Source organism: Peromyscus leucopus, chromosome 5, assembly GCF_004664715.2.
Source record: "Peromyscus leucopus breed LL Stock chromosome 5, UCI_PerLeu_2.1, whole genome shotgun sequence".
NCBI lineage: Eukaryota > Metazoa > Chordata > Mammalia > Rodentia > Cricetidae > Peromyscus > Peromyscus leucopus.
Window position 1 is genome coordinate 127644296 of NC_051067.1, and position 26553 is coordinate 127670848.

Genomic DNA, 26553 nt, shown 5'->3' on the forward strand with positions numbered 1-26553 from the left:
AAGCTACCGAGCACAAGAAAGGGCCATCATCATTAATTAGAGAAATGCAATTTGGACCACAATAAGGATCTCCTCCCAACCCACAAGATGGCTAGGAGAAAGTGGAAACTTTGGGCACTGATGGAGGCACCATGCAATTCAGCACTGCAGAAAATGTGTTGGTAATTCCTCAAGTCGCACACAGAACCTCCACATGGCCCAGCAACTCCATCTCTGATTATATCAAGAACTGAACCCAGGAACTCAAACAAATACTGTACACTCATTTGTGGAAGCAGGATTCACAAACGGTGGTAACAGCTCAAGTATTCATAGCAGATGAGCAGATAAACCGTGACAGATACACATGATGGATTATCCCACCACGAAAATGAAGTACTGATACACAGAACAACATGGAAAAATGTCTCAGACATGCGTCTCAGTGACAGAAGCAAGACACAAAAGGTCACAGAGTGCACAACTCACAAATGTCCAGATGGGTAGCTATGGAGACAGAATGGGAAGTGATGGTGTCTCAGAGCTGAGTAGATCAGAAATGCCTATGACGGTGGTTCTCAATCTGAGCTGCAACCCCTTTGGGAGTTGAATGACCCTTTCACAGGGGTTGCCTAAGACCATTGGAAAACACAGATAATTATATTATGATTCATAATAGTAGCAAAATTACAGTTGTGAAGTAGCAACAGAAATAATTTTATGGTTAGGGGTCACCACAGCATGAGGAACTGTATTAAAGGGTTGTAGCATTAGGAAGGTTGAGAATCATTGGCCTATGGGGTAAGGAACCTCCCAGTGGGGACAGAAATGTTTGAAGTAGTTGCAGAGCATGAGAAATGTACAACTGCCAGTTACTCCAAGACAGTTTGTTTCCAGTCATGAGAACCTCACCCCAGCCAGCTGTTTAAAAAGTGTGTTGTGACGCCATGGTAATTAAGAAGCATCCAATTTCGCCCCAGGAACCATCTGAGGCAAAGAACAGACTGCTAAGCAGTATCTCAGGGCCACAAGAGCTACAACCAAAGGAACAAAGGCCAGACACTGCCAACGAGAGCAGCAGATGACCCTACTGGACCGCAGTCTGTGCTGGAGCTGGCCAATAGGAGGCAGGATGCCAGGGCTCTAGGACCAAGGGCACTTGCCACCAGGCCTGATTGACCTGAGTTCAATCCCTGGAAGCCACATGGCGGAAGGAGAACAGATTCCCAAAATTTTCCTTTAAGTTCCATAAATGTGTTGTGGCATAGGCACCCCCCTCCCCCACACACTAACCAAACAAACGTAAGAAAAATCTTTTTTAAAACATAGGAGATTGGAAGGCCAGGCGTGAAGTATACCTTCAACCCCAATTGGGAGTCAGAGGCAGGAACTCTGTGAGTTCCAGGCCAGCTAGAGCTGCATAATGAGACCGTCTTTAAAAGCCAGAAATAAAGGAAGGAAGGGAGGGAGGGAGGGAAAGGGAGGCTTGGAAGGAAGGACTGAGCCTAGGGAAAGTACCCCATGCCACCTCACTGCTTCTATCCTGATGCCTTGCAGACTCCAGTTGCAGTAACGCGCATTCTCCAGTTTGAAGCAGCCTCCCACCATGAGCATTTCACGTGTCCCATCCCTGCCTCTTCACTAAGCACAGATGTTGTTTTAATAAGCTACCGCGACCCTCATCTTTACAAACCTACCCAACTAGGATGGAGTCCAACTGTGCCGAGTCACTTGACCTCTGGCAAGTTGGAAGAGAAGTTCGGAAAGTCCTAGCACTGCCTTTACTAGCTCACACTGGCCTGGAACGTTCAATCCTCCTGCTTTACCCGCAGAGTGCTCCAGTTACAGGCGTTCATCACCACACACGGCTTCATGCCACCTGAATCTACTCCAATATAGCACACAGAAAAACTCCCAGCCCCTATTTTCCTAATTGCTAGCCTACACCGATGACTAAATCACCAACTGGCCCGTCATCTTCATAATGCACTTTAGCCATTACAGTCTGCTTCTAAGCACTCATCCTGGCCCCAGGGAAATCTTAAAGATTACTCCGATTCAACAAAAGCCAGGTGAGGTGGCGAATGCCTATAATCCCAGCACTCAGAAAGCTGAGGCAGGAGGACTACCACAAGTTCAAAGTCAGCCTGGGCTACGTGGCAAGACTGTATCTCAACGAACAAAACAAAAACAAAAAAACTTGACAACTTCTGTAATAACACAGACAAATGAAGTCTAAGCTCCAAATGGATACTTTTTTAAAAATACAATACTAATTCTTGTTAATTGAAGGAAGTATAAAGAAAGTATAAAACATTAAGGCATTTGGAATAGCCTAAGAACTACTGTGAATTTTGTGTTTGCTGCTGTTACTCACTAGCTTTTTAGGAGTGGCTGAGTGAATTAAGCAAGCCACCGTGTACAGCAGGTGGGGTGTCTGGCACAGGGAGAGACTGGCAAATGCTATTGCTATCATGTGGCTCCCAGAAAGAAGATTTGGTTCTAGGTTACGGTTTTATTTGTTTGAGGTGATCTTGTAGCCCAGGCAGTGGCCAGATATGAAGAGCCCAATCTGGAGAGGGAAAAGGGAAAAGCCTTTCTGTTACAGACATGAAAGACAAGCATCCGGCTGAGACATAGGGAAGAAGTCACTAGCGGCACCAGGGAAAAGAGAAGTCCAGACAGAGGGAAATGGTTAAGTCTGCCTTTATGTCAGATGCACAGGCAAGGGCCAAGCGGAAGCAGTGGCGTGTGGTACACGCTCAGGGAATGCTGTATGGATATGATCTTATGATGGATCATTAGTCAGGACCACCATGATGGAACGGGAAGCTTCGCTTACTAAGACAAAGAGCCAACACAGGCAGAGAACAAGATTCTGAGACAGGGAGACTGAGTTTGCCTCCTTAAACAACTACCCCCTCGATAGATAACACAGTCTACATCTTACTCCTAAGGCCACACAAAGCTCGTACAGTGATTTGCAGATTGCATCAAACTCCTCTAAAGACGACTAGTGTTTCTCCACATTTCCCTTTGGTGGGCTGCTGGATATCTTACTGTACTTAGTGTTTTCAGAGAACCAGGTCTTAAATTTCATTGTACGTTTTTCTTGACTTTAATCTGACTGCTTTGGAGGCAATGTCATGCTGGCTCAGAGCTCAGGCACCTTGACAGTGTCTGATGCTGGGCATGACCCTCAGTTACCTTTCTTCTGTGCCCCATTCTTTAGGATGGGAAGGGCCACAACGAACAGCTGCTAAGATCACAGTCCAGCTTACAGAAAGCAGTCGTTACTCAGCACAGGTTGAGTGTTATTTTAAAATTATTACATTTATTGGTGTGCATATATATGGATGAACACGCCACGTGTGGACATCAAAAGATCCATGCTCTCCAACATGTGGGTTCCAAGATTCTGACTCAGGTTATCAGACTTAGTGGAAACTGCCTTTACCCACTGAGCGATGTACATCTCTTATCTGAAATGACTGCACTGGATGTGTTTTGGGTTGAGGATTTTTTTTATTTAAAAAGAATTATGTGTATGAATGTTTTGCCTGGATCTGTGTATGTGCACCACATGTGTGTCTATCCTCAAAAATCAGATGAGGACATTGACTCCCTTGGAACTGAAGTGGTCGTGAGCCATATGGATGCTAAGAATTGAACCTGGGTCCTTACCAAGAGCAACAGGTGCTCTTAACTGCTAAGCCATCGTTCCAGCCGCAGACTGGGGATTTTGTTGTTTTTTGAGACAGGGTCTCTCTGTGCAGCCCTGGCTGTCCTGGAACTCGCTCTGTAGACCAGGCTGGCCTTAAACTCAGAGATCCACCTGGCCTCTGCCTCTCAAGTGCTGGGATTAAAGGTATGCACCATCACTGTCCAGTGACTGGGGATTTAAAAATTCTGTATTTGAATAAGTATGAGCTATCTAGGGGATAGGGCCCACATTTAAAAAAAAAAAAATCCATGTTTCACACACACCATACACATGTAACCCAATGGTCACTTCGTGCAGTATTTTCAATGACTCTGAATATGAAACAAAGCTTTATAATATAGAATTTTCTACTTATGGCACCATATAAGGGTTCAAACTTCTGCATCTGGATCTATGCACATGGGTTGAAACCTCTTGCAGGCCACAAGAATATATCATAGAGATTCAGCTGTGTATTAAAGCTGAACTTTGACTGGCCAAGGGTCTGTGAAAAGGCAAAGCCATTTATTATGATTATTTGGTGTTACCGAGCCTTTAATATTTCAGCTGTCAAATGGATGGAACTAGAAAAAATCATCCTGAGTGAGGTAACCCAAACCCAGAAAGACAGTCATGGTATGTACACACTCATAAGTGGATTCTAGATATAAAATAAAGAATAATCAGACCACAACCCATAGAACCATAGAGGCTATATATATATATATATATATATATATATATATATATATATATCATGGAGGTCCCTAGGACAACTGTGGCTTATAATAAATTTCGGTTTTACTCAATTATTGAAAAAAAAATAGCCAAATGAATGGAAACACATGAACTATGAACCAAAGGCTGAGGGGCCCCCAGCTGGATCAGGCTCTCTGAATAGGTGAGACAGTTGATTGGCTTGATCAGTTTGGGAGGCAACTAGGCAGTGGGACCAAGTCCTGTGCTCATTGCATGAGTTGGCTGTTTGAAACCTGGAGCTTATGCAGGGACACTTGGCTCAGTCTGGGAGGAAGGGACTGGACCTGCCTGGACTGAGTCTACCAGGTTGATCGCAGTCCTCGGGGAAGGATTTGCCCTGGAGGAGGTGGGAATGGGGGGTAGGCTGAGGGTAAGGGGAGGGGGTGGGAGGGGGGAGAATAGGGGAACCCATGGCTGATATGTAGAACTGAATGGTATTGTAAAATAAAATAAAATAAATTTCAGCTGTCTTCTGCTATGAAATCTGTGCGTGCCCAGACCGATTGGTAAACTGTTCAGCTCCCCTGACCTGCTGAACCTACAAAGTTACTAACTGCCCTGCTGAGTTTAGGAGACCAGCTGGCAGGAGACACACAGCTTTGTTTCCTGTGCTAATGAAGCTCAGACCATCCTCTCGCCATGAGGAGGCCTAGTGGTTCTCCGGAGCACTTTGAGAACAAAAGAGGTTTTTAGGGCTGGAGAGATGGCTCAGAGGTTAAGAGCACTGACTGCTCTTCCAGAGGTCCTGAGTTCATTTCCCAGCAACCACATGGTGGCTCACAACCATCTGTAATGAATTCTGGTGTCCTCTTCTGGCGTGTAGACATACATGCAGGCAGAACATTGTATACATAATAAATAAATAAATCTTTAAAAAAATATTAAAAAAAAAAAAAGAGGTTTTACATATCAAGGTGAGAGGTAAAACAACATTCCTGAGGAGGCAGGGAACCATGTGCCCAGGGAAAGAAAAGGCAGGTATTTTCTGTGGACAGGGACAGAACAGCACGGTGAGAGAAAAGAGGACAGAGGTTCCATAGAGGGTAAGCAGATCTCGAGTAGAGTTTTCTGAGAGCCAAGAGTAGAGAGCAGCAGAGATGGAGAAAGAGGATGCAGAGGATGAAGATGAGGCTGAAAGCACAGGAGTTAGTCGTTAGCTGGACTATGAGCTGGGGAGCTGGACAGAACTGCAGTTATGGAGACAGGATTTCATCCCAGAGAAATAAGGTAGACGGATATATAGCTTGTTATGTCTAGAGTTATTCCTGCCTTGAATGCCTGGTGGAGCTATAGCTGAATTGAGTAATTTTGTCTTAGAGGAATAAAGTTAACAGACATTAAGAACACAGTGTACGTAGATTTTTTTTCCCCTAATATCCCACACCGAACATAGGAAAGCCCCCTTGGGCCCTGGGGAATCAATAGAAACCCACCCCTCATTAACATCTATTTTCCTCATTTCCTTTGAGACCAAAATAGTATGTTTTAGCTTCCATATGCTTCACAAATCTTATTTCTTCTCATCCTTATTCCTCTTAGGTACATGAAACATGCAGCATAATGAGGGCCTGCATGGTAAGTAACTTCAATGTTCACGACTGTGTGTGTGTGTGTGGGGGGGGGGTGCTTGGGGTGTTTTGGTTTTGTTGTTGTTTATTTGTTTGGTTTGGTTTAGGTTTTTTTTTGGGGGGGGGGGTTGCTTTCTTTGAGACAGTCTGATATAGCCCAGGCTGGCCTGCACCTTACTATAAAGCAAAGGCTGTTTTTGAATTGCAAATCTTCCTGCCTCAGCCTCCCAAGTGAGATTATAACTCTGAGAGCCTCTATTCCTAGATGAGTGTATTAAAGATCACAAAACAAAGCCACTATAGAGACTTTCCACTGCCAGTGACAAAGCAATGACATGATTAGATAAGGGTATATTAGAATGCGGACCACTCAGCCTCTCTGAAGGGACAGAATTTTTAAGAAAGCTTGAATGTCACCTGACCAAGTCGATACCAACTGCACGGCATATAAAGAGTATTACATGCAAAGGGAGCAGAAGCCTGAAGGGAAGAGTCAGCTGCTCAGAACAAAGAAGCAAATGGGGGCAGGGAGTACAATTCAAGAGCAGGACAGGTGGCAGAGGACAGACAGACACGGGCCTGGCTGTAAAGGAGACCCAGGACGCACCAGGTGCTCAAAGCAATGTGCATTTTTGTTTTCTTTTCTTTTGAGACAGTGTCTATGTGGCCCTGGCTGGCCTAGAACTCAGAATCTCCCTGCCTCTGGCTCCCAAGTATTAGAATTAAGACTTGTTCTGCCACACCTGGCCATGTGAACTTTTTTAAAAAAAGATTTAATTTTGCCAGGTATGGATGGGGGTGTACTTCTTTAACCCTGGTACTCAGAAGGCAGAAGCAGAATGATCTATGTTCCAGGCCAGCCTACTCTACAAAGTGAGTTCCAGGCCAGCCAAAGCTACACAGTGAGACTCTATGTCTCAAGTAAATAAATATGTGAGTATGCCCATATGTACAGGTGCCTATGAAGGGCAGAAAAGTGTCAAATCACCTAGAGTTGGAGTCTCGGGCAGTTGTGAGCCACCCAACATGGGTGCTGGGAAAGGAAGTTGAGTCTTCTAACAGCAAGTTCTCTTAACTGCTGAGCCATCTCTCCAGCCCAACCACACACATTTTAAGAAGTCAACAACTTTCCCATAATTCCAGTCACTGTCAGACATCAATTGGACTAGAACTGTGGACCAACTCCAGGCAGTGACAGATGGATTCATCCAGGGAGTAGAGCCCCTTGGAGAATCTACCAAGAGTGGCAAGGGGCCAAACAGCCTTTATGTGTGCAGGAGGTCCTGAGCAGAAGATGGGCCCAAACAGAAAGGCCTACAGAGGGTGCAGGGTCCAGGAAAGAACATGAGCATGTGTCAGCCAATCCAAGTCCACTGCTCCATGCTGGTCCTCATTCAGATGCCACGTAAGACAGTCATCGAAATGTGATGCCTCGTCACATATCAAAGCTTCATCAACTATTACAGCATACTGACTGGGGTCCTTTTTGATCACAAAGAGGTCCACTGGTAAAAACCACGAGGTTTCCACAGTGTCAGGTGCATTTTTTGCATATGTCAAGTTTTAGTAAAAATTTCCTTCTCTCAAAGGTGAGCCTGGCACAGTAGAATATTACAAGGGAGATTCACCCAGGTTGGCCCAAACACGTGACAGAGGGCTTCCCTGAAAGCTCTAAAGTACCTGTACTTGTCTTAAAACCTGCAGGTTTAGCAGACTGTGTCCTTTGCCCACAGAGATGTGAAATCAGCCCTCATCCATGTGTCTGGTGGTTCCTGGACTTCCTAAAAGGAAATATAATTTATAGCAGGACATGGATGCATGCCTATAATCTCAGCACTTGGGAGGAAGAGGCAGGTGGATCTCTGTATTCCAGGCCAGCCTGGTTTACATAGTGAGACCCTTTCTCAAAAAAAAAAATTATAAGACACATCTGAAAGACAAATGTGTCTGCAAAGACCATACGTACTCTCACAGGGTCCAATCATCTCAAAGTAATCAATGTCATTTCTAGTTAAATCAAAGGACGTTCTGAAGGATGCTGTTCCCAGGGCAATACCACAATGGCCAGTCCCTATACACATAGTAAGAAAACACCTTACCCTGGCCAACAGATACAGGTCTGTAGGAGACTAGCTCTGGCCTGTCAAAGGGTTCTTGGAGGGAAGAGAGAGGAATGAGGAAGACTTAGAGAGAAATATAGGCGGACGCAATGAGAAAGAGACACAAGATAGCTTCGGAAGGGCCCTGGGTCAATACCCAGCCACCTCGACTTTAATCACGATGGGCTTTTTATATATCAGCAAGGGGAGGAGCAAAAGATCTCCCCCTTTGAAGGTTGAGGTATAAAGTATCAACAAGTGTAGACCCTTTAAAACACCTGGCAACCACGCCCTTGACCAAATCATTCCATTATGCAGCCCTGCTGGACAAAGCAAGCTCAGACTTTCTGACCTTGAGTAAGGCATACTAGGGAGCCTCTGTGGGCCACCACACAGGTCTATTACAATGACATGTCCCCAAACCAGGTGCAACCATACACTAACATTCAGTTCTGAGGAAGCACCCCCAGCCCCACCCAGCACGCCAGCAGTAAGGGCTTGCACAGCTGTTCACACAGCACAAAACTTGGTTCTCAACTTCCTCTAAGAACAAAAAAAGGAAGCTGTTCTCTTCCCATGCTTCCTTCCATTGATTCTCGCCACACCTCGGCATAGTGATCAAGATTAAGTTCCTGTAAAGTGTCCCACCCAAGAAAGACACACAACATTGGCAAGCTAGGCCTTGCTGAGTCTGTCAGAACTACAGAGCTGGGCTCGTGGCTACTTCTTACTCTCCTGGCAAGCAGCCCCTCAACTTAGATAGAGGGACACAAAAAATTATGGGGAAAAAATTATTTTTTTTCCCGGTTTTTTGAGACAGGGTCTCTCTGTGTAGCCTTGGCTGTCCTGGAGCTCACTCTGTAAGCCAAGCTAGCTTCGAACTCACAAAGATCCACTTGCCTCTACCTCTCAAGTGCTATGATTAAAGGCATGCACCACCACCACCCAGCTAAGGCTGGAATTTTTCAAAACACTCATTCATTATACGTGCCAATATACATGGGTAAGTGTGCACGATGTGTACACGTGGAGGTCAGAGGTCAACTACAGGTGTCAGTTCTCTCCTTCCATTGTGTGATTCCTGAAACTGAACCCGAGTCCTGCTTGGTGGCAAGTACCTTTACCCAGTGGGCTATCTCATTGGCTCAGTTCTGGAATTATTTATCCCAACAAACTTAATAAGCTATCATTCAGAGTACAGTATTCAACAAAGTCACCAACCAGATGGAGACACCCCTTTGAAATCTACCATGAAGACATCAAGTATAGGGCTGTCACTTGAAAACGTGACATACAGGCTAAGATGTGGCTCAGTTGGTAAAGTGCTTGCCAGGACAAAGCCCCACCATTAAACAAAACAAAACACCAGGTGTGGTGGCACATACCTGTAATCCTAGCATTTTGGAAAGCAAAGGCAGAAGGATGAGGAGTTCAAAGTCATACCTTGCTATACAGAGAGCTGGAAACCAGCTTGGGATATATGACATGCTATCTCCAAAGAAAAAGAAAAAGCCAAAAGCCTCTCTTAGCTCATCGCTCCTATAACTGCAAAGAAAGAGAAACCAAAAGACAAGTTTGGAAATCACTAGAAATGTATGTGTTGGGTTACTAAAATGTAGCTTCAAATGTCTGTAAAGAACTCAGAGGTCATTAGCACTAACCAATGTTCCATTTGAATGGCACACAATGTAGGTTTGTAGAAAAGCAGGAAACCTGTATTCTTTATTCAGTGGGCAAGTTTTGATTGATATAGACTCTAATTTACTCAATCCATAAAACAAAGGAGTCAGATGGAGATGTATCCAGGTTCTAGTCAAGAATAGGGAAGAGAATTGGGAAAAGGCTTTGTTCAGTATTTTCTCCCACAATTTTAAATTAAAAATAGGGCCACAGGAATAAGAATTTTTTTAACTTTTTTTTTTTTTTTTTTTTTTTTTTTTTTGGTTTTTTCGAGACAGGGTTTCTCTGTGTAGTTTTGCGCCTTTCCTGGAACTCACTTGGTAGCCCAGGCTGGCCTCGAACTCACAAAGATCCGCCTGCCTCTGCCTCCCAAGTGCTGGGATTAAAGGCGTGCGCCACCACGCCCGGCTCTTTAACTTTTATTTTAAGAATAAAATTTTCAGGTTTGGTGGCTCATGCTCTTATTCTCAGCACTCAGGAGGCAGGGGGACTGTCACAAACTCAAGGACAGCCTGGGCTACAAGTTGAGTTCCAGGCCAGGCTAGCTTAAATTAGTGTATGCCAATATCAAACAAGATAAAGCAGGGGTGGGGGGAAGCAAAAACAAATAATATACCAGATCGTTTCTTCTCTTTTGAAAAAGTAAGATTATTTTCTCAGGGCTGAAGATGGCTCAGTGGTTAAGAAGATCCATGTTTGGTTCCCAGCACTCACAACCACCTGTAACTCCAGCTTCAGGTGATCTGCTGCCCTTTTCTGGCCTCTGTGAACACCCACCCACCCATACCTACCACCCCCCAACAAAGACATAAATAGAAGTAAATCTTTTTTTAATATTTTTTCATGGGAAAAATAGGATCATAAGCATTATGAATTGTTTTCAGTAAGAAACATAAAACATGTACCGGAGGCCAAAATATCACTACAGGTTGGGAAACATGTAAACCCAGGGCAGAGACACCTAGTGTGCATGTGGGTTTAAGGCTTCAAGGATTCCCTGGAACCAGGCAGGCCAGCCATTGCTGATAGACACCTCCAGGCTAATGGGCTCTCACTGGAGCCATGTGCACCTCCCACCACTGGGGGCTCTGCAGTAAGGGAACAAGCATGAGACAGGCTGCAGATTGAAAACCAAGCAGGCATCACTTCAGCAACCTGCACCTGAGAACCACTCTGAGACAGAGTTCCGTTGCTCTTTGCCCCGAGTCTAGAGTCTGGTTTGATGTGGCAGGCAAGTAAGTGACTATGGTAAGATCAAAGGTGCCCTCGTGGTGAGGTCAGACCTGTATGATTTGGGAGACCTGATCAGTTTTGGGCATCATCAAGAGTAGACCATTGCACTGGTGGTATTATTGGAGCAGGCTATGACATGCTTAGTTGCCTGTTCTGAATTTGTCCAGGACAGGTGCCTGAGGAAGGCTTCACAGGGTCCAATTTCCGTATAATTGTACAGGACTTGGAAAAACAGATTAAGAGGCATTTCCTACAACCACTTGGCAGTTAAGACAAAACCTGTCTGCAAAATCGAGCATGGTAGCTCACTCTTGTAATCCCAGCACTTGTGCAGATAAAGCAGAGAATCATGGTAAATGTAAGTTCAAAGCCAGCCTGGGCTAGAGAGACCCTTTCTCAAAAACAAAAAAATGCAAAGCAACTACTGCCTGCAGCAGTATCCTTTGCCCTTCCACAGCAGAGACCTCGGGAACTAGCATTTTGATTGTGCCTGTTTCCTCAGATAAAGAGCTGCCATCCACCAGGGTGGCTACTGCTTTTATGGTAAATTAATCGGCCAAACTAACAAAGCGAAATGAGGAAAATAAGACCCCACATTCAAATAAACCGTCTCCTATTTACAGACAATTTAAATTCGCAGCGAGGTAACTCCCTTGCTGAGATTCAGGGATTCAGGAGGTAACATTTACAATGGCCATTCACTCACTAAGTCCACATTAGCCATGCTGTCGGCAGCCAAGCTGACCACAAAATAAGTTACAAAGTCACCCTCAGTAACTGAGACTTTATCCAAGACGCCAGATGGTGCTCAAAGAAAATCAGATTGGGCTCATCTTGGGATTTTATCTCAGCTAGGATATTAGGTAGTGTCCAGGCAGGCATAAGGTGTTGATCAGTGGGGTGTCTTAAAAGCCAGCTGCTACTAAGTCTGGAAGACCCAGGCCAAGGCAAGTCGTAGCATAACCCACAGAGGATGGTGGAGAGGGTACTGATGGGTAAAAAATGCCCACTGTACAACTGAGGACGGAAAAAAGAGTATGTGTATTTTGCCCAGAGTTGTCTTCCATCACTTATTCTACAGGTCTACAGCATCTGCTTTCAATGAATGAGCCTGAGCGACTGGAAAGCACGCAGGATCCAGGCCCGAGGCTCTACCCTTGGGAGAACATCTGAGGGGCACGGGTCAGTGCTGATGTCACCCCGCAGATCCAGCTGCCTTGCATCTCTCAGGGTTGGATTCCTGCGTGAGGATGAGCCCAAGACACCCACCCGGGCAGGCAGAAAGGAAGTCGGACTTCCTGGCCCACGCCAGCAGGCACACTCCAGGCGAGTCCGCGTCCCTACCGCCCGCCTGAGCCCATCCCCGCTCTTTCCACCACCCAGGTGCCTCCACGCTGGGCAGGGGCGGACGCATGGAGAGGGCAGCCCGGCCCACTCACCGCACTCCGGGTACTGGTCCGCCCAGTCCCCCGACTGCGGGCAGCCGCCGCCCGCCGGGGCCTCTTGATGCTGCCGGTGCTGAAGCTCCTGCTTCAGCAAGGACAGCGGAGAGTAGTACTCGGTGGCCCGCGCGCAAGCCAGCGCCCCCAGCAGCAGCAGCAGCGACAGCACCACCCCGGCGCCCGAGCTGCCCCAGCAGCCGCAGCCGCGGCCGGCAGGTGCCATCTTCCTGCACGGCGCAGGCGCGGCTGTGCTCTGCCCGCCGCGGGCAGGTGGGCGCGGCGCGCGGCCGCAGTACCCACCGGGAGTCGTAGTCCGCGTCCTCTCAGCCTCCAGCTCGCATCCAGCATCCGGACTACAAGTCCCAGTAAGCCCCTTGGCTCACCTTTCCAGGTCTAGCGCATGCGACTTCCGCTAGAGGTCGGAAGTCGGGGCCCTAGAGTGGCCATGGGGACGGGCGGGCGCAGGGGGTCGCTGTCCGGGAAGGGCACCGATGGCGCGGCGACGGCTGCCTCCCCTTGCCTGTACCGTTGTATCGAGTGCAACCGGGAGGCCCGGGAGCTGTACCGGGACTACAGCCACGGCGTACTCAAGATAACCATCTGCGTGAGCGTGCCAGGGGCGGGGCGCAGTTTGGAAGGCGGACCCGAACGGAACGCCCCGGGGTTGGGGGAGAGGCGAGGGTCCTTGAGCTCGTCGGGGAGGAGTGGTTCTTAGGATGGTGGGAAAGAGAAAGCAAGGAGTTCATGAGGACTTCTTTAGCTAGGCTACTGATTTTCTAAGACTTATGACACCCGGGAGCGCTGGCGCACTTCTGTGACTCCAGCAGTCTACTAGCATGCCAGGCAGGAGGTAGATTATCACTTCGACGCCAGCCTTGGTTACCTAGAGAGACCCTGTCTCAAACGAGTGAATGAGTGACGGAGAGAGATGTGATTTACTAGGGAAGTAGGCATTGTAGCAGAAAGTGTGTCATTCTCATCTTGAGCCTGAGGAGATGGAAGCAATGTTTCGGGTCTGGTGCAGTAGACATCTCTTAGAAGAAAATTGTGTCTTTTCAGGGTACTTGTCAATTAAATAGTCAGTGCACGAAATGGAATAATTTAGCCAAAATAGAAAACATTCACTACGGGCAGGGATGTTGCTCAGTTGGTAGAGTGCTTGCTTGACTTGCATGAAACCTTAGATTTCATCTCCAGCTCTACATAAATCCAGGAGGCATGGTGGTACACACCTGTAATCCCTGCAGTTGGGAGGTGGAGGCAGGAGGACCAGAAGTTCAAAGCTATGAGCGGGTGTGTGTGTGCTGGGAGCTGAACCCACGGTCCCTGCAAGAACAGCAAGTGTTCTTAACCACTGGGCCATTTCTCTAGTCCCCTACACGATGATTTTGAGGCCAGCCTGGCTCAGAGACCCTGCCTTAAATTTTTTTTTTTTTTTTTTTTTTTTTTTTTTTTTTTTTTTTTTTTTTTTACTAAAAGTAGTAAACTTTCAGTTAGTTGTTCTGCTGCTCGTGTGCGTGTGCGTGTGTTGTTTCCTTATGTTCAAAGTGAAGGTAAGAGGAAAGAGTAGAATGGGGTGCTGATAGAATGACAGGCAGGTCCCACTGATGGAGAAAGTCAGCTGACTTAAGTGAGCCTCCTGTCTGCTGGGTGCTATGGAAGGAGGGTAGGCGGGGCAGCACACAGCATGCCGCCTGGTACTGGAAGTCGCCCCTTAGGTTCAGGTCACTGGCATCATCTCATTGTAATAGTCTTCAGATGGCATGGTGGCATGCTTTCTTACCTCTCTAACCCCGAGGTTAGAGAACAGTAGCTCCAGGTAATTAGCTTCTTGGAGCCCATGAAGCCCTGAGGAAGGAGAGCTCTTGTGATCTAGTAACATCCACTGCACAGGCATCTGACTAACAAATGATACTGAAGGAATAGGGACTCTGTTTCCTGATGCTGGTTTTCCCCTCCTGTTTCCAAAAATTGTCTACTCCTAATCTTAAATTTGGGGTACTTTCTGAAAGTAAGATTTAGATAACTTTTGAAAGACAGAGAAAGGGACTTACCAACTTAACAGTTTTTTGTTTTTTGTTTTTTTTGTTTTTTTTTTTAACAATGTTGCATCTCTGGGCTTGAACCTCGTGGCTGAGGGGAGGAGACAGGCTCTTCATCAGTGGCAAAGGAAGGGAGGTCTGGGAAAGAGCCTGTGTCCTGGTCTTGTGGTTAATCTTTTTTTTTTTTTTTAAGATTTATTTATTTATTATGTACACAGAAGAGGTTGCCAGATCTCATTACAGATGGTTGCGAGCCACCATGTGGGTGCTGGGAATTGAACTCAGGACCTCTTGAAGAGCAGTCCTCTGAGCCATCTCTCCAGCCCCTTGTGGTTAATCTCTAACTCAGTCTTTGCTCAGGTAACCTGTAAAACTGTGAACCTCTGTGCCTCCATTTTGACAGATAGATTGATATTTGAGGGAACAGTACAACTAATGTTTGACCTGGTAGCTGGAAAAGCCTGTTATTTCTTACAGTGGCGTGAACAAAGCGGAGAGTCTCTTCTAGGTGAAAGTGAATCTGTTTTATCATGAGGAAGTACAGGGTTACAATTCTCCAATGCACTTGGCTTTTCTTGTAGGTTTTGATGTAAATGAAAGGTGGTCCTGGTGGGTTTGTGTGCCCGTTATTTCAGTTTCCATTTTATCCTGTCAGCCTTTCAGAAGGTCCACCTTGGAAGCTGAGGGAGTCTTGATTTGAGTGGCATAGACCCAGGCTGCACAGCCCAGGTTCATGCACACAGCTCAGCGCTCTCCACTGTCTCTGTGGTTCTTGATCTCATTGGAGACAAGCCCAGGCTTAGGATGGCTGACATTGTCCCCTATCTTTATCTAGCTGTAGCTTTCAGAAGCTAGAAGATAGGAACTTTGTTGAACACCTTCCTCCAAATCCTGAGCCACCGTCTTTACCACAGCCAAAGTGTAGTAGAGATTTGCTTTTAAAAAATCGTACAAACCAGCCGGGCGGTGGTGGCGCACGCCTTTAATCCCAGCACTCGGGAGGCAGGGGCAGGCGGATCTCTGTGAGTTCGAGGCCAGCCTCATCCAGGACAGGCACCAGAACTACACAGAGAAACTCTGTCTCAAAACCCCACCCCACCACCCCCAAAAAATTGTGTAAACCAAAAGTGGAATTCAAAGTAAGATCTTCTGAAATAATTTTGTGCCTGTTGTGGGTCTTTAAATCAAATTATTTTCTGATATTTTTTCTGTTTTGTTTTGTTTTGTTTTTTGAGGCAGGATCTCCCCATTCAGTGCATGCTGGCTAACCTCAAACTCAGGATCCTCCAGCCTCTGTGTCTTAAATGCTGGGGTTACAGTTACATGTTACCACACCTGGCTTTCTTTTTGGGTTCTTGATATAAATTTAAATATTAGCTAAAAGCTAATATTTAGTCATCATGAAGCCAATTCTTACATGGGTAAACATTTTTAATTTGAGGATTTTAAATAGTTGCTTATACATCTTGTTGCTGGGAAAGTCTTTAAAACAGACTCCAATTTTTAAGTCCTTTAACATTTCAGAATGTATTAATTTGTTTGCTCTAATATTACTTTGTTGCTTTTTTTTTTTTTCCAGAAATCTTGCCAGAAACCGGTAGACAAATACATTGAGTATGATCCTGTTATCATCTTGATTAATGCCATTTTATGCAAAGCTCAGGCCTATAGGCATATTCTTTTCAACACTAAAATAAATGTAAGTTGTGGTAGTTTAAATTTTTTTTTTTAATTTTTGTGTGTCTGTTGAAGGAGGAAGGATATATGCACTTGATTGCAGGTGCCTGTGGAAGCTGGAGTTACAGGTAGTTGTGTGCCTCCTTCTTGGGGGGTGGGAACACAACTCCATCCTGTGCAAAAGCAATACACCCTCTTAACTGCCAAGCCCTCTCTCCAGCCTTGGGTTTAAAATTTTTTAATGTTATTTGATGATTTTGCACTTAAAAGAAATAATAACAGCTCAAGCAGAATTAAAGGATATGTAATAATTCTAATGGGTTTTTTTTTCCACTCATGTCTGGAGGTTTTCTAGAAGAAATAGATGCAAATTCAAAAGACTGTGCAGTACTTACTATGTTCGAGGATGTGTCACAGCAAGACGCAGGCAACTAGTCTGGGTTGTCTCTTGTGGATTACCTCTTAAATTGTTGACTTTGAGCAGAAGGAAACTAACCAAATCTGGGTAGGTGTGTAGTTCCTTACCTCACTGCTGTGACCTGATAGGTGAGAAGCAGCAGCTTCAGGTGGCCTGACAGGTTGAGTCCGCTGTGATGGAGAAGGCATGTCAGTGACATAAAGGGTGGGACTTAGTAGACAGGAAATGGAAAGGGCGTGCCAGGGCTTAGCTGGCTGGCTGTCTTCCCCTTTTCCAGGCCAGGGGCCCAGCCAGTGTGACAGTGCTGCCCACATTCAGGCTTTCCTCCTAGGTTAGTCCTGTTTGCAAACACCCCTACGACAAACTTGGAAGTGTACCTTATTAATATGCTAGGTGTTTTTTTAGTCTAATCAAGCCAAAATCCAGGGCACAGTAGGAGACAATTACACCTAAATTTAGGAAGCAAACATTAAAAGAAAACTGTTTTTAAAAGCATAATTTAGGGGTTGGGGATTTAGCTCAGTGGTAGAGCACTTGCCTAGCAAGCACAAGGCCCTGGATTCGGTCCTCAGCCCTGAAAAAAAAAAAAAAAAAAAAAGCACAATTTAAAGGCAGGTGGTGGTGGTGCACATCTTTAATCCCAGCACTTGGGAGGCAGAGCCAGGTGGAGCTCTCTGAATTCGAGGCCAGCCTGGGCTACAGAGCAAGATCCAGGACAGGCACCAAAACTACACAGAGAAACCCTGTCTCGGGGGAAAAAAGCACATTTAATGTGTTTTACACTCTGCTGTTAAGAGAATGCAGGAGCCAGGTGGTGGTGGCCCATAACTTTAATCACAGCAGGGAGGTAGAGGCAGGCAGATCTCTGAGTTCCAGGCCAGCCTGGTTTACAGAGCAAGTTCCAGAATAACCAGGGCTACGCAGAGAAACTCTTATCTCAAAAAAAACAAACAAAAAAATGAGGGAATGAATAACAAGTCAAAAAGGTGCTGACATTTAATGTTGGATTTTTCAAGATGTACACTTAGCTTACTGAACTGTAAATGGCTTGAGTGTGGGTTGAGTTGACAGGTAAAGTGGAAGACATCCAGTTAAATTTGAAACTTGGATAAATGATGAAAACTCTATAGCATTCAGTCTGTCCCAGTTATTGCATGGCATATACTTAAGACAGTTTATTTTTTGTGAATCAGAAATTCAAATTTAACTGGGTATATGTTCTTAATTGCTTAATCTGGCACGACTTAGTTTGGGCAGAAGTAGACAGTACAGTAGTCTGACCCTCAAATAATCAAGGACTTTTAAAAAAAATTTATTTGTTTATTTATGTTTATGTATATGAGTGCTCTATCTGCATGTATGCCTTTATGCCAGAAGAGGGCATCAGACCCCATAAGAGATAGTTGTAAACCACCATGTGGTTGCTGGGAATTGAACACAGGACCTCTGGAAGAGCAGCCAGTGCTCTTAACCATGGAGCTATCTCTCTAGCCCAATCAAGGGCTTTTAAGTGATCAGAGTGTCAGTTTTCAAGCTTGCTTACACACTGAAAATTTCCTGGATGGGGTACAGGAGACCTCCCCGAGACCAGCTCAGTTAGCATCTTTGTGGATGGCATACACCTCTCTCCAGATGTTTCCAGAGTGCAACCAGAGGACCTATATGCCAGCTGAGGAGCCTCAGAACTGGAGACTGGGTTGGGTCAGGTCAGGTTCACACATGCTATCTCATGCCCACTGTAAATTACTGGAGAAACCTCAGTTTGCAGTAAAGATAGATCTGGGAAAGGCCAATTCTCACCACTTAGTGTTTTCTATTTTGGTAATCTACCATATGTTTTTTTTTTTTTTCTCTTTCATTGACCTAATACTCATTCAGCACAGAGGCTTTTTTTTTTTTTTTTAATTCCTGTTCAGACTAATAATTTATGTGGTGTCCTGAAATCTTTAGATTAGCTGGGCGTGGTGGTGGTGTACACCTTTAAATCCAACACTCAAGGCAGAGGCAGGTGGATTTGAGGCCAGCCTGGTCTACAGAGTGAGTTTCAAGACAACCAGGACTATGCAGAGAAACCTATCTTAGAAAACAAACAAAAAATCCTTAAATTCATTCTCTTATGACTCATCCACCCACGTCAGTCACATAAATGTTGTATTTGACTATGTATGAATTAGAGCTGAACTGTTAAAAGCAATGATTCCTATAGGGGTGCACATTAGGGTCTCTCCAGGAATTCTGCAAAATACACCTATCCAGGTTTTACTCCTAAAAACCTGACTCCAGACTGGGCCCTCTGGTGGTCCAAGTTTGGAATTCCCCATGAGGTTCCAATAGACACTGCTAGTTAAGAACTTCTGACTTATATAACTAATTCAATTAACCAGTTAATAACATTGGCAAATCCACCTGGGGCATTCTCCGTACAATTATTGAGTAGAATGTGCTGCACATTTATAGTCTTCATACTCGGAAGGCTGAGGCAGGAGGGCTATCTGAAGGTTTAGACCAGCTTTGGCTACATAGCAAGACCTTATCTCAAAAAACCAGAATAAAGCCTACAGCTGCTTAGCCGCGGTGTGCCTGTTGGTGTGCAGTCAGCCGCATGTTTGACCTGACCCGAGGACACTGTCTTTGACTGTCAGATCCATGGGAAACTCTGCATGTTTTGTTTGCTTTGTGAAGCATACCTGAGGTGGTGGCAGCTGCAGGACTCGAGCCAGAGCACAGCCCCTGATGACCTGATCCGGTATGCCAAGGAGTGGGACTTCTACAGGATGTTTGTGATTGCCTCTTTCGGTAAGCAGATTCGGACTCACTGCTCTCGTTAAAGCAAAGACAGTCAACACAGGGCTGGAGACTGCACCTTCAGCCCTGACACTAACCTGCCTGGGGAGTTTGTCTGAACCACCTGCTTGCATTGTCTTAAATATTTAGTAGAGAAATAATAATAGTATACTTCTCAGACTAGGACATTTTGTAGAATACTTTCAACCGTTTTTAAGTTCTTATTGTCCACCTTGAAGAGTGCATCTGTCCTCTCACTGAAAACACATTAATAATGACCTGATATTTCCCAGTCCATTGGGCTAACTGCTTCATGCAAATGTCCAACAGTGAGTTTACTGTTTGGGGGACTGCATCCAAGGAATTGGACTACTCCCCAAACTTACCTCTGTGTGGAAAGTGCCTTTCATTGAAATTGAAATCCACGGCTTTCTCTCTAGGGTCCAAATTGCATTGAGTTAATTTCTGTGACGACTTTATTGTTAGTTTCCGTCCTTCTCTGGCCTCAGGGGCCTTTGACTTAAGCCAGGCTGTGGCATACATTTGTACTCCCCGCTACTCTGGAGCCTAAGGCAGAAGGGTTGCTGGAACAGAAGCTTTGAGACCGGTCTTGGCAAAACAATGAGACTCCATCTCAAAAATAAATTAAAAATAGCCCTTCAGCTAATCACGAGGCACTGTTTCAGAAATTCTCTGAGTATGATGCCTTCCACATCTTATTCTGGACCATTTGCCCTTTTTTTGTCCTGTCTACCATCATCCCTACCCTCCCTTGCATCTCATGGATCTGCTCAGAACTCCCAGGTGCCCATGTCTGACCTAGACCTTTCCCTGACCTCTGGATCCTAGTCTACCTGCTGCTTACCAGCCCTACTGGACAGCTAGTGAGTTCTCGTCTCTAAGCCTGGTCTTACTCTGCCTCTGCCCACAGCCTCCCACTGCAGATTGCCAAGATCAAAGCCTGGGGGTCCTGCCTGAAACCTTTCTTTGGAGCCTTCAGCTCAGTCACTGGAGGTCTCGTTCATTCTACCTTCAAAACAGTTCTATGCCTGCTTCCCATTGCCTCCATATCTGGCTAGAATACCATGGCTCAGACCTGATGCTGTACCCGAGGTCTCTTCTTCATACAAAATGTTCCCTTTCTGATGAGCCCAGTGCCCATGTATGGATCTCTGTGTAGCTCTTTTCAGCTTTCTGTAGTTTTCTGTACACTGACCGTCTTTGCAGTGGGACAAGCCCCTTGCTCCCCATGGATCTCATTGCACCTTCTGCTGCCACTCAAGCCCACTCTAACCCGGCTGCTTTAGACACATTCAGTGAGCCTCCAGCTGATGGCCTTTGACCTGGCTTTTCCCTTTTCTCCAGTGCTTGTCTATGATGTCCCCATGTCTGACTTCCTCATGCCGCTGGGGTCTTGGTTTCAATCTCTTCTTGGTGACACTTATCCTTATAACACTTCTACCTTCTCCCTGACACCCGTTTCCTGCCCTGCTCTGCTATGCCTCTCTCAAGGTACACACCATCTCACCTAATACAAGTACTGTGATTATTATCAACTTCTTACTGATTTGCCTTCACCCACTTAGATTAAACCCAGTGAGTGTTTGGGCCATCATGACTGCTCAGTAGACATTTGTCTGAGTAATGAATAAAGGGTTGCATACAGATAGACATACAGTCCAACCTGAGCATGTCCCATCAGTTAAACTGGGATTACTCATTCACTGTCCAGCATTTCTGGCTGACTTAAGAACTACTCTGTATTCATGTGGAGAATACACTGGAGAGGCATCAATGAAAAAATAAAAACTTTAAAAAGCTTAATGTAGAATGTTTCTTTATTCTCTAACTAAAACTTGAAATGCACAGGATTTATTACCATTTACATCTTATAGACAGTAATGGAAAAATACTCAAGGGAACTAGAGAGATAGCTTAGTGGTTAAGAGCATGGAAAGATCTGGCAGAGGACCACAGTTTGGTTCACAGCACCCACACTGGGTATCTCACAGCTTCTTGTAACTCCAGCTTCAGGGGATCAGATGCCCTCTTCTGGCCTCCACAGACACTGGCACTCATATGTATATACCCACACAGACAGGCACAGATAATTAAAAGTAAAATAAACCTTAAAAAAAAAATAATGAATTTCACCCAACTCAAGAGCTAAACATAACAATTTCAGTCTTTAAAGTTTTCTCAGGATTGGTGGCTCACATCTATACTCCCAGATAGGATCCCAGAACTTTTGTTTGTTTTTTTTTTTTGTTGTTATTGTTTTCGAGAGGGCTTCTCTGTATAGTACTTGATGTCCTGGAACTCTATCTGTAGACCAGGCTGGCCTCAAACTCACAGAGATCTGCCTGCATCTGCTTCCCAAGTGCTGGGATTAGTGTGCGCCACCACCACCAACCACCTGATCCCAGAACTTTGAGATGCAGTAAGGCCAGAAGTTTGAGACCAACCTGGGCATTGTAGCAGGGCACCAGCCCTCACTCCCAGTCCAAAAAGAAAAAAAGAAAACTCTAAAATCTATTGAAATGTATTTCTTAAATCATGCCAGCAGGATTTAACACAAAGCCTGTGCATGTGTGTATATGTGTAAGAAAACTGTATTATTAGTGTTTCTTATGACATCTGTGTTAGAATTAGGATGTCTTTGTTTTTCAGGGGTTAGATTTGGGTGAGATATCTGTATTTCTCTCATTTGCTTCATAGAACAAGCTGCCTTTTTTGCTGGCATTTTTGCTTTTCTGTGGGTAGAGCAACCCATGACAGCAAAAAAAAAGCCCAACTTCATTTTACTACTGAAAGCGCTGCTGTTGTCCAGCTATGGGAAGCTCCTGCTGATCCCAGCCGTCATCTGGGAGCATGACTACACACCTTTGTGCCTCAGGCTCATTAAAGTGTTTGTCCTGACATCGAATTTCCAGGCAATCAGAGGTGAGTGTGTGTGTGTCCCTTTTTATTTGACATGTCAGCTTCCAGCCTTTATGGAAGGCTGAAGTCTTGGCCCTGGGGCATCAGATCTGCTGAACCTGAGCTCTCCACAGCCCCTTGTTGGGCCTGAGTGTGTTGTTAGAGTCCTCCACACAGCAGACACTTAGGATCACTCAGTTCAGCCACATGGCGCTGCATTTCTTCAGAGCATATTCATCCACACCGTCTCTCCTGTGGGCTAGGTAGCAGCCTTTTGTTACCTCCCCTTTATGAATGGCTTGTCCAAAGTTACAAGACTGAGCAGTTGCCTGGCCAAGAGAAAATGCCAGGTGCCTGCCTCCCATATGAAGACAGTTCCCACCTGCCAGATGAGTCTTCACTTTTTAGGCACTGTGAAAAGAAAGCACTGTTGTGAATGAAGCTGCTACCTGGACTTCTTGTCACAATGCTGCTCTTCCTGAACCACGATGCTGCAAGTGCCGCTTCCTTTCTGTTAGTCTCTCTAAACCTTCCAGTTGGATAGTGGTGATTGTTTTGAAACAATCTCCCCCTACAGACCAGGCCGTCCTTAAACTCATTGCAGTCCATCTATATGAACCTTCCAAGTGCTGGGATTACAGGCAGGAACCACCACACCCAGTTTATTCTTTTATTTCATGGGCTTCTGCCTCTTTGCTTGAGAAGAGCTTGATGCTTGTGTTAGAAAGAGAGATTGAGGACATGTAGAGCAGGGTGGGTTTCCTCAGATCAGCTTCATGCCCCAGTTTCCAGTTCTCAGCACCATGCAGCGCACAGGCCCTGCTGTCGTGTCTTGGGAATCCCTAGGACAACTTGCTGTCTTTGCTTTCTAGTTACTCTGAACACCAGCCGCAGGCTCTCCCTGCTGGCCATACTGAGCGGCTTGTTGCTGGAGAGCATCATGGTCTACTTCTTCCAGAGGATGGAGTGGGACGTGGGCAGCGACTGTGCAGTCTACAAGACTCAGGACTTCTGAAGGTACTGGAAACAGCTAGTTTCTCTGGAATTAACTTTGCCTGGGAGACATGAAGAATCTCATCTACTTATTCCACATGGGGCGCCAACAACAAACCAAAGAAATGGTTCCACCCAAGTCTAGTTCCATGAATTGGGATTACTGACAGGAACATGGCAATTTCCTAGGCAGCCATGCCACCAAGGAAAGTCTCCTCAGAATCTTTTAACTGCTGGTGGATCCTGGGGAGGGATAGGGGCTTGCAAACCTCCCCATGACTGAATGTTAATAGGCTTAGCTCAACATGAGTCATAATAGCTGCTGAGAGTTGAGGACAGTGGCTGTGTCATGCCTGGAGGTCAGCATTCCACGAAAAGTCAGTCAGACATGGGTCCTCTTCTGCTAGATGGCAGGGTGGTGTGGCTGAGTTGGTGGTGCATATGGCCTCTCCCCTGGCATCCTCTGCTTCAGGCTGTCTGTCCTCCAGGAGGACTGGGGTGCTGGGCTCCCTGTGTCCTGCTCTGACCCCCATCGCTCCTCCCCACCTGCTCTCATAGTCTCGCCCGCTCTGGCCCTTGCTGGGGCTACAGGCTCCGACCCCATCCATCCATCGACAGCTGCCTGCTGCCTTTCCCAGCACTCCTCTCCTTCTCCCCCTTAACTGCTCTCTCCCAGTCTCTTCCCCTCCAGATTCAAATCCCTCTGCTTCTGACTTGTCCTGCATCTTTCAACCACACATGGACCCTGAAGGAAGCTGCTGAGTGGTTCTCCCAGGCCCTCAAAATATTTACACTTCCTGCCTTCCACCTTGCCTACCGAGCCCTGTGTCTACACAAGGTTCACGGTTCTTGAGTGAGTGGCCTCTGCTGGTCATGTGATCTCAGCAGGACTCAGTGGCCTCTGAGAACTCTCCTAAGACCTGAATCGTCCCCCACTTCTCCTCAGCCACGCTGCCTCCCTGTGTTGACAGTGTAGTGGCTGTAGATTCCTTCGGTTTGTTCTTCTTTGGAAAGCCCTCTCTGTCATCAGTGGTATTCCTTCCTTCTCTTGTCTTGTTTTCTGCTGTGTGCAGCCCCCTTGGGACGGATTCTGACCTGTGGGCCCCATTCCTCCACATGAGGAAGCAGAATCCTAGGTTGAAGAAATGCAGGAGGCTCCATAGCAGGAAGGGAGGCCACGCTCCTGCTCCTCCTTCAGTCTGTGTCGCCTTGCATGTGGAGCTCCCAGCCCCTCAGTGCCCTGCAGTGCAGCCCTGCCTCCTGCTGTGCTGAGCCAGCTCCTCTTCCTCCTCCTGGGTCTTCGGAGGTGTCGCTGCTGGACCTGTCCTGTCTCCTCCGTGTGCATGTATGTCCAGCTCTTTATTCTGAACATCTGTCTGTGCTGCTGCTCTTCCTGCTGGACCTGTCCTCTCTCCTCCGTGTGCATGTGTGTCCAGCTCTGTATTCTGAACATCTATCTGTCTGCGCTGCTGCTCTTCCTGCTGTCCCCTTTGTGTACAGCTCTTTCCACGCCCTGGGTCCACAGGCCTGAACTTCACAGGAGCTACTGTATCTATGTACCTCATGGTCTGTTTCTCAGACCCGCTTCCCTGCTTGAAACATGATCCTAATTAGTCTTAACAACAAAAACCCAGAGTCAGAGACTGAGATGCAGAGCAGCAGCCACCTGAAACTTCTTACCTCCACGAAATCTCGGATGGAAAGGGCATCCTGTCTCCACGAATCCTCAGACCAAATGGGCTGAGAGCCTGACTCCACCTGCCTTGTGTTCTTCCACCTTCCGATTGTGCTGGGACCGAAGGCGTGTGCCACCACCGCCTGGCTCTGTTTCTTTTAGACTAGTTCAATCTCATGTAGCCCAGGGTGGCCTCAAACTCTTGATCTTCCTGCTTCCTCCTTCCTAGTGCTGGGATTAAAGGTGTGTGCCACCACTGCCTGGCCTCTATGGTTAAACTAGTGGCTTAGGTCCGCACTCTGATCTCCAGGAAAGCTTTATTTGTCAGAACACAAACAAAATACACAACACCTGCTGGTGCTGGAATTCTAGCCCCACCTCCTGCCTTCCTTCATGTGAAGGGGTGGCCTACTCCTCCCAGATCCCTCTCCTCTGCCCAGTGCTGGGTCCTGTCCCCTGCCTGACACTTGGTGAATCTAAGAGTGTGGTCTTCCATCCAATATGCCCACACTCCAACTGCTACTGTTTTTTACATTCTTTTACAGAATGCCACATTCACTCCTGAGGGAGGACACCTCTCCACACTCCATCCTGGGCTTCCACCCCATTGCCACCTCACAGCAGCTGCCTTCCAGATTCTACCCTAGGCCACCCTGGGCTGGTTTTCCTCAGTGTTGCTGTGCATCTGGTAGTCTGCTGTCATTTATGTAAGGCAGGAAACTCGGCTCATGAGTCTTTAGAGCCCACTACAGAGCCAGAGGCCTGCTTTGTTATCCATTAGTTTGTTCTGTCTGTCTCCTTGAAATTGCACCCGGAGAGACCCTGCCTCAGGCTCCGCTGGGTCCTCCGTGGCTCCCAGCCAGCCTTGGAAGTAAGTCTGTGGTGATCAGAACAGCCCTTCAGCGTCGTCTTCTGTTGTCCACAGCTTTATTCTTCACTCTGTGGCAGGACCAGCTACCTCAAAAGAGAAGGCGCAAGAGAAACCAAGGCCCTCACTTTCTGTGAGTGGAGTGAAGGACTGGGGGTTCCCGAACACACCCAGACACCCCCAGGAAGAGCTGAACCACCTCGACACAAGGCTGAGAGCACTGAGCGACACACGGGCAGGCACCATGGTCCCCAGTAATGAAAGGGCTCAGCGCCATTCCTTTGGCATGTTTATGTCCTTTAAATCTAAATCATACTTCGTGTTTTGCTGACAGAAGCACTTTTCTCTTAAGTAGTCTTTCAGAATAAATCAAGTTTTTTTTTATACATATCTGATTCGTCTTTTGAATTGCCTGAGCCAGAAATAACCAAGCATCTTAGTTATTTCTCTAATGCTGTGTCTTAAAACACCACGACTAGGGTACTTTATAAAAGAATGTTTCAGTCAAGAGGTGGTGGCGCACGCCTTTAACCTCAGCACTCAGGAGACAGAGGCAGGCAGATCTCTATGAGTTCGAGGCCAGCCTGGGCTACAGAGTGAGTTCCAGGACAGGCTCCAAAGCTACACAGAGAAACCCTGTCTCAAAAAAACAAAATATATATATGGGATTATGGGGACCATTCTCATTCCAACCACTAAAATCAGAAAAGCCCC

At 46.3% G+C, this 26553-nt stretch overlaps 2 protein-coding genes across 14 annotated transcripts in view; one reads left to right on the plus strand and one right to left on the minus strand.

Moving 5' to 3' along the window:
• The window catches only part of Ttc13 (tetratricopeptide repeat domain 13), a 61738-nt gene extending 49025 nt beyond the window's left edge, over positions 1-12713 (minus strand). For 6 of the 11 annotated variants that reach the window (XM_028889777.2, XM_037206355.1, XM_037206354.1 and 3 more), the window contains exon 1: positions 12461-12712. In XM_028889777.2, the coding sequence (XP_028745610.1) occupies positions 12461-12686 (226 nt within the window). In that variant the 5' untranslated portion in view covers positions 12687-12712. Of the gene's footprint in view, positions 1-12460 lie in introns of all 11 variants that reach the window. The other 5 variants (XM_028889775.2, XM_037206353.1, XM_037206352.1 and 2 more) reach the window with 1 other exon arrangement.
• Positions 12714-12875: 162 nt separating this feature from the next.
• Positions 12876-26229, plus strand: Arv1 (ARV1 homolog, fatty acid homeostasis modulator). Of its 3 annotated transcripts, none has more exons than XM_028889795.2 (6): positions 12876-13067; positions 16085-16204; positions 19243-19396; positions 22103-22327; positions 23176-23320; positions 25517-26229. In XM_028889795.2, the coding sequence occupies exons 1-5, from the start codon at positions 12909-12911 to the stop codon at positions 23316-23318; spliced, it is 801 nt and encodes a 266-aa protein (XP_028745628.1). In that variant the 5' UTR covers positions 12876-12908; the 3' UTR covers positions 23319-23320; positions 25517-26229. The 3 variants fall into 3 exon arrangements, with proteins under 3 accessions (XP_028745628.1, XP_028745629.1, XP_028745630.1); XM_028889796.2 differs by having other exon boundaries at positions 25897-26229; XM_028889797.2 differs by having other exon boundaries at positions 25920-26229.
• The last annotated feature ends 324 nt before the right edge of the window (positions 26230-26553 follow it).

Bases quoted from the DNA above. Each gene is read 5' to 3' on its own strand.
- Arv1 (XM_028889795.2), top strand. From the start codon at position 12,909: ATGGGGACGGGCGGGCGCAGGGGGTCGCTGTCCGGGAAGGGCACCGAT. The intron at 13,068-16,084 runs GTGAGCGTGCCA...TTTTTTTTCCAG, and splicing joins TACTCAAGATAACCATCTGC to AAATCTTGCCAGAAACCGGT. The intron at 19,397-22,102 runs GTAAGCAGATTC...TTTGCTTCATAG, and splicing joins GTTTGTGATTGCCTCTTTCG to AACAAGCTGCCTTTTTTGCT.